This window comes from Rutilus rutilus (genome assembly GCF_951802725.1).
Source record: "Rutilus rutilus genome assembly, chromosome: 1".
NCBI classification, from domain to species: Eukaryota; Metazoa; Chordata; class Actinopteri; order Cypriniformes; family Leuciscidae; genus Rutilus; species Rutilus rutilus.
In genome coordinates, this window is record NC_140209.1 from 29087729 (window position 1) to 29095462 (window position 7734).

General features: G+C 36.6%; 1 protein-coding gene across 1 annotated transcript; it reads right to left on the minus strand.

Annotated features, from left to right (window-relative positions):
* Positions 1–4484: 4484 nt before the first annotated feature.
* Positions 4485–6965, minus strand: LOC311304547 (piggyBac transposable element-derived protein 4-like; the record flags this gene model as incomplete). The annotated part of the gene is made up of 3 exons (XM_084431631.1): positions 4485–5336; positions 5458–6410; positions 6749–6965. The coding sequence occupies 3 exons, from the start codon at positions 6963–6965 to the stop codon at positions 4788–4790; spliced, it is 1719 nt and encodes a 572-aa protein (XP_084287757.1). The 3' UTR covers positions 4485–4787.
* Positions 6966–7734: the final 769 nt, after the last annotated feature.

A 7734-nucleotide genomic window follows, 5' to 3' on the forward strand; every position in this document is an offset into this window, starting at 1 on the left:
TCAATACTATTTCACCCCAATTTCCTTTATTAAATCAATTTTACACTAGGTACACAAAGTAGTTCCACTCAGGTTCTTAAGGACAGAAATGTCCCCATTGAAACCCAAATTTAATCCCAGGGCCATTTGACTACAAAATAATGCAATCTTTGTTCTTTGTTAAAAAGCTTTCATTCTTTCATTAAATGTTTTACTATTTTTTACTAGATGGTGCCGATTTCTCAGGTTGGGATAGATTATGCAGCTATAATTGTATGGGTGTGTTGGTTTGTATGTATGTAATAATAAAAAGAATTGTGTGTTTGTGTGTGTAATATTTGAGAGCGAACAACTACTGCAAATCTGTGTGAACCAGTGGAGATTTGCTGGCATCTAATAGGGAAAATCTGAATCTTTCTAGGAGCTTTAGAGGTCAACATGTTTCATAAAATATATATTTTATGTAAAATAATATTCAGAAGTTATTTTCATAACTTAAACCTCTATAACTTTTTAATTTTTTTATTTTATATATATATATATATATATATACATATATATATATATAAAATATCTTCAAAAATATTCTATCCAGGGTCTTTCTTTAAAATGAGAGCAGACTTAAGTCTGTACTCACAACCTTCAAACTTTCATGGCAGATTTTGACACAGACATTTTTGTCCTCTATAAGGCCCTCAGAGTAACTGTTTTAAATTGGGTTTATTCAATTGAGGAAAGCTTTTCCACACAATTAAAGTTCATATAAGACTAGAATTTAAACAAATAGACATTTTGTTAAACTAATTGAATTAATCAAAGTTTTCAATTATTTTCTTTTATTTACTTACTAGCAACATTATTTTTGACTGAATGTAAAGGGATGAACACTTAAGAAGAGACTCGTCATTTAACAGCACTGTTAGACCTTACCGGGTTTTTTTACAGTAAAATACTGGCAACACTGTTGCCAGTAATATACTGTTAATTGTACAGTTATTTACTGTAATCTAAAGTTTGTTTCTGTAAAAATGCACTAAATTAAAATTCAAGTTAACTAACTACACTTGCAGAAACCGACTGTCTTAAATTGACCAACTGTCATTTAAATGTATTAACTAAAATTTATAATGCATAAATAACGTGAGCAAAGTATTACTGTGAACTTCTTTCATTTGAGACCGCTAAAAAAACTATTGCGCACACATAAAGATATTTCCATTGGATCAGCAACTACACAGTCACCGCCTGTTAAATAAAGCAACATGCAGGGTATCATCAATGTGTGTAGATCTTCTCCTGGACTGAAGCACAGGCTCTACTCTTCAGCACAACGGTGACCCAAAAAAATTATTTTACAGTAAACTACTGGCAACAGTGTTGCCAGTTTAAACCTGTTTTATAACTTACAGTTTATTACTATTAAAATACATTTTGTGGGTGTGACTTTTTTATCTTACACTGTTAACCCTTTCAACCCCACAGGAAAATCCACACTACAAAGAGTAAAAAGTAACATTGACGCAGTGTTGCAGTGAGATAATTAAGTGAATATGTTGAATAATAAGTGAATAAGTGAAATAAGTGAATATTGAGCATTAGTGATGAACACCTGCTGTTAACAAGCAGAATCACTGAAGGAAAGAGGAACACAAGAACAGAAAATAGAGAAACACAAGAACTAAGACTGACTTCCAGCCATTACACATTATTACACTTATTATTAACCAGTATGACTTTATTTCTGTCATATATCTACAGAAGTTGTTATCGAGATGTTTAATTGAAAATGTTTGGTTTGAAGTTACCATGATGGAGATCAGTGTTTGCTTTAGTTGGGATGCTGACCCTTTATAATATTAGTATTCCTACGGCCGAATGATCAGTGTCTTTGCACTTGTGCACACACACACAGTTTGTGAATGATTGCAGTTATACTGATTATGATGAAAAAATCATTGTATAGCCTGTTCATACATTAAATCTCTTTCAGTTTTTAATTCTGTATCAAAAGTGTCATATTACCACCACTGTGAAACCATAGTAATAAATTACAATCATGATTTTTGTTTTTAACACATAATGCACAGCCTAAAAAAGAAACAGAGCTACAATGTCTTGTAGAAACACAGAAATATCAAAAATCTGCATATGTCTCTCATCAATGGTGGCAATAATTTATTTGTATTTATTTATTCATGCAGGAGTGCATGCTGGGAGTTTTATACAATCCTGGAACCCAGCATGCATTGCGACATGAAAGTTTTTATTGTCACCATTGTTGAGATTCATGTGCTGATTGTTGATGTCTGTGTGTTTCTAAGAGAAGCAGGAGCTTAAAATGTAATAAAGCATTATATTATTTCAAATTTCTTCAGAATAACTAATTACAGAAACATTGTTGTATTTCATTATAGATTAACAGATATATGATTAATATGAAAAACCCATAAATCCAAAGCTTTTAAGATCAGAGAATCAGACATGTCCAGAATGACTATGTAATCATCACAACAATCATAAACACCTTATCACCTTTCTCTTGACTTTTTCTTGCCATAACAAATGTGTTTTATAAACTCATAGTTAAAGCAGTCAGAGAAAAACTGGTATAATATAGTCAATGGTTCAAGAGCCCAACTAAAACAAACACTGATCTCCATCATGGTGAGAATAACTTTATTATTTTCAATAAAACATCAACAATTAAATATCTGTTAATTCTCAACAATAACTTGTACAAAAAAAAAATGTAAACTGGTTTGTAAACTGGTTCCACCCTCAGTGTTGCTGGAAGTTAGTTGTAGTTATTGTGTTTCTCTTTTTTCTGTTCTTGTTTCTCTGTCCTTCAGTGATTCTGCTTATCAGGTGTTCGTCAGTGTCTCAATTCACTCACTTCTTTTCATTCACTCTGTCAAGGGGACTATATTAGTGAACTAATGTAGGGAATAGTGAATGAGGGTATAGGGTAGGGCTGCACGATTAATCGCATGAGATTGTTATGCGCATCTCGTCAGTAAAGCCGGTTCCTTGATTAGTAGTAAATCGCCTTCACCTGCTTTCAGATGGAGCGGCATTTACTACAAAGAGCCGTAGTTAACTGACAAGCTGAGCCATATCGCATTAATATCGCGGACGTATCGCCAGCGATATTTACTGCGATATGGCTCAGCTTGTCAGTTAACTACGGCTCTTTGTACACAGCAAAAACTCCAGTGTTAAATTAACACTCCTGGGAGTGTATGAGTCAACACTCAAGAGTGTTTAAGTTAATGAGATAATTAAGTGATTAATTTAGTGATGATTGAACATTATTGAAGACACCTGATGTTAACAAGCAGAATCACTGAAGGAGAAAATCACAAATTGTAAGTTACCGTTATGACGATCAATGGTTGCTTTAGTTGGACTCTTGACCCATATATTATTAACTTTCGATTTTGTTTGTCTGTTGTTTCTGAGTTATAATCACCAGTTGAACAAAGAAAAAAGTGATCTGATGGTGTTGGCTATATTATGATAATCATCATTTGAACTTGATCACTGAACTCATTAAAATCCTTCTTTCTGACTTCGATTTATGTTGTTGGTTAGTGAATCTGCATAAATGCCCAGAATTTTTGATATAATATAAAGGATTTCTTAAAAAAAAAATCATTCTTTTAGGCACACACAGATGTCAAGATTCAGTCTATGCATCTCAACAATGGTGAGGAGCAGAATATTCAATTAGGAAAAGTAAATTCCATAGACAATTCAGATCATAATTTATTCATACCGCAATGCATGATGGGAGCCATTAATGAGTTGTGATTGGTGGCAGCCACGGTAACATGCTTTATTATTGTCACCATTGTTGAGATTCACAGGCTGATGAATGTCTGTGTTTTAAATGAATTTATCTGAATGTCTTTTGATCAGATCAATGTTTTTAAATATTTTGAATAATAAGTAAAGTACTGATAATCATAGGCTGAAGAATCACGAAACTGCTGCTAACAAGTTAAACCAAACTATCTCAATAAGTTTCCTTTTTCAGATCACAGCATGATTATGTCAAAACATAACCAACACTATAAACTAACATTTTACGTTGTTCATTTAACTGTTATAAATCAATAACAGCAGACAAACAACAGTAAATATTAAAGTAAACATATAATGGTCTAGAGCCCAACTAAAGCAAACACCCATCACCTTAATGGTAACTTACAATTTGTGATTTTCTCCTTCAGTGATTCTGCTTGTTAACATCAGGTGTCTTCAATAATGCTCAATCATCACTAAATTAATCACTTAATTATCTCCTCAGCCCTAAATGCAGCTTCATCTGAAAGCAGGTGATGGTGATTTACTACTAATCAAGGAACCGGCTTTACTGACGAGATGCGCATAACAATCTCATGCGATTAATCGTGCAGCCCTAGTATAGGGTGTGATTGTGAAAACAGCCTCTGAGTGTCGATTTTGAGCACTGTTAACACTAGAAGTCCCAGAGAGCAGCCATTTGGCTTTTCTACCTATAAAACCCGCAGGACAGCCGATGGGCTGGAAGGCTTTAGGCTAATATCCTTAATCAGCTGTTAACAGTTGCTTTTGTTATGTAAACGATGTGGGGCCATGCTGAGCCACTTCAAGGAAACTTGTGTTTCACTATGCCATCTTAGGGAGAAATCAACACACATGTTTTTTTTTTTCCTTTGTTTCTGAGATTTATTGATAAAAACAGTACAAAATAAAATAAAAAAGAAACCAACCATTTGTACACATTTACAAATAATATTAAAAAGTGAGTGAGTACATTCCAGCAATCACTCACAATCCTGGCACTGCCATGGTATCTCCCGTCTGCATTTACCACATGTGTATCTGTAGCAGTGAACACATCGCACAGTGGCATGATTGTTCTTGCATTGGTGTTTGACCTGACACATGGCTCTTTTTCCAGGGCTAGGTGTGGAGGGTTGTGTCCGAAGCAATTGTTCTTTTCTTGCCTTCTTCGCACACATATGAGAGTTAGCCAACTCTCTTGCAAGCTCCACCAGGAAGTCCACCCGTCTTTCCTGCCTTCCGGTGCATGCTTGATACAGCACATGTGCATTCAGTGCTGCCATGTCAATCATGTTATAGAACACGGCAACTGGCCAGCGCCGTGTCCCTGTGCGGACAGTGTACTCCCGCACCATCTGGTCCATCACATCCACGCCGCACTTTGTGGTGTTGTAAAGGGTGACAGTGTTTGGCTTCCTTTTGGTGGTATTATCAGTCTGAATCACGCTGTGCATGCTGCTAAGAATGTAGACGGTCTTCTTCCGTTTGGCCGCATACGCCGTCAGCGTAGCAGCAGTGGTTGAAAACACCTAATAAATAAGATAAATTGTTATTTTCATAGCACTTTTACACACAATGACACACTTGGCGGTGTTGATTCTAAAAATTAGAAACACATAAACATAGAACCACAAAAGACCTGCAACATACCTGAGTGGTGAATTCATTGCGATCTGTGTGTCTAGCGGATTGAGGGATTTCCCGGCGAATCTTGTTGACTGTGCCGAGGATGGTGGTTTTCCGGCTAAGAAGTTTATGCGAAATTGACAGCGATGTGAAGAAATTGTCCGTGGTAACATTTCTGCCCTTGTCTAGGAATGGTTCCATCAGCCTCATCACTACATTTTCAGACAGTCTCTCTCCACTGGGATGACTAGGGTCCTTGCCAAGATATGGGAGGACATTACAAATGTACTTGGATTTTAGGTCGCAAGCCACCCAAAACTTGATCCCAAACTTGTCAGGTTTAGTTGCAATATACTGCAAGAAACAGCAGCGAGTCTTTGACGGGAAAAGCTGTTCATCAACGGTGATATGTAGACCAGGGTTGTAGGACGTGATGCAATTGGTGACAAATGATCCCCACACACTGGAAATTGCAGCAAACTTCTCAGTCTTTGCTCGATCACTCCAGGTGGACCTGTCATCAAAGCGTAGGTGTCGCATGATGTCTTGGAAGCGGTTTCGCGGCATTGTTCCAATGATATGTGGGTTTCCCAGGTTTGCTGACCAGCAGTCACGTAGTGATGGAACCTTGGTAAGCCCCCGCAAGATGACAATTGCAATAAATGCCATTAGTTCAGGGAGGGCCATGAACCAATGAACATGCTCCGTTTCCTGTGCATGTTGAATAGTCCATTCTTGAATGCTATGAAGCATGTCAAGAGTGATGAAACACAGAAAGCTCTGAAGGCGACTCGAGATACTTTTCCTGGCCTTAGCCGTTGGCTCTCCATCTGCAGCGTACACTTTTATTGGGGTGAAAGGGAGACTTAACCTTTTCCCCACCTGTTCTTCACGCCACACTGTGCCATCTTTCGCTGTCTCTGTCAGGTCAGTCCCCAAACGGGCTCTCTTTTTTGGTTGAGGAGCAGTCTCCTCATCTGCAGTGTGAACAAATTCAAATTGTGAGCAATGGAAAAGTCAAATGATATCACAAATGCATGCATAGATACTAATAATAATTCCAGTATCTCCTTCTCTGTATCGGAATAATGTCTGAAATATCTTCCTAAATAAAAAGATACAACTAAAGCAAAGAAACAACTAATAATGTTTTGCACTTCAGATGGCAGTGAATGTCTGCTAAGTAGTACAAACAAAAAAGTGGACAATACAAAAAAGGCAGAGTAAATATTTATGTCACTCCACTCTGCTTTTTTGGTGTTTTCCACTTACTGGTTTGAAATGAAATAGGAAATAATATGAAATGAAACTTAACCTGAAGACAGATCAGACAGCTCTGAATCCGAATCCGGCTGAAGTTCTATGTCTTCTCCATCTGAGTCACAAGGGTTTACTTCACTCAGGATCATTTCCAAGGCCTGCCGAGTGGTGAGTCTTGTCTGCATTTTCTTTTCTTGGAGAGGAGGTTCGTACACCACAGAATTCTTGAGGGCACTGAAGTAGTAGGCTATGTGCAGTGAGATTTTACCCATCTCAGCACAAAAGGAATTACCTCTCATTTGAGAGCAAGCTGCATGCAATTAGATGTGCTAATTCATACCTGTTTACACCTGGGCAAGACCCTACATGCCAATGTGAGACATGGTCAATCAAGTTCTCTGCTTTTAGCAGCCCTCCCTCCCCCACACATACAAACAAGCCACCAGCAACCATTCACACACACACCCCCAACCCCCCTGCAGATTGCTCAGGTAATGACCACATTTACACATGAATTGATGCTAATGATAGCCAAAAGACTAACCAGTTAGCATCCACTTGGCTAAAGGAGGGTTACAAAACTCTGGGACTTCTAGTGTTAATTTACAGTATATTCCTGTAGGCTATTTTTGTTTTCTACGGTATATTATTGTTTTAATGGAAAATGGTATGATATTGTCTGAATTAGGCCTTTTTTTACAGCAAGGGTTAACAGTGAGGTTTTAGCAGCTATTGCTCATTTCATAAAGCGTCATTGTGTTAGTAAAGCCAAACACAACAAAACCACAAGCGTCACTCTTCTGCACAATGAAAACCACAAACAAATAAATAAAGTTTATTTCACACAGTTGCATATTATATGTATATAATATGTAACTGTGTGAATAAATAGTGTTTTAAATAAATAAAGTTTATTTCACACAGTTACATATCATATGTGTGTATATATATATATATATATATATATATATATATATATATATATATATATATATATATATATATATATATATACACATATGATATGTAACTGTGTGAAAT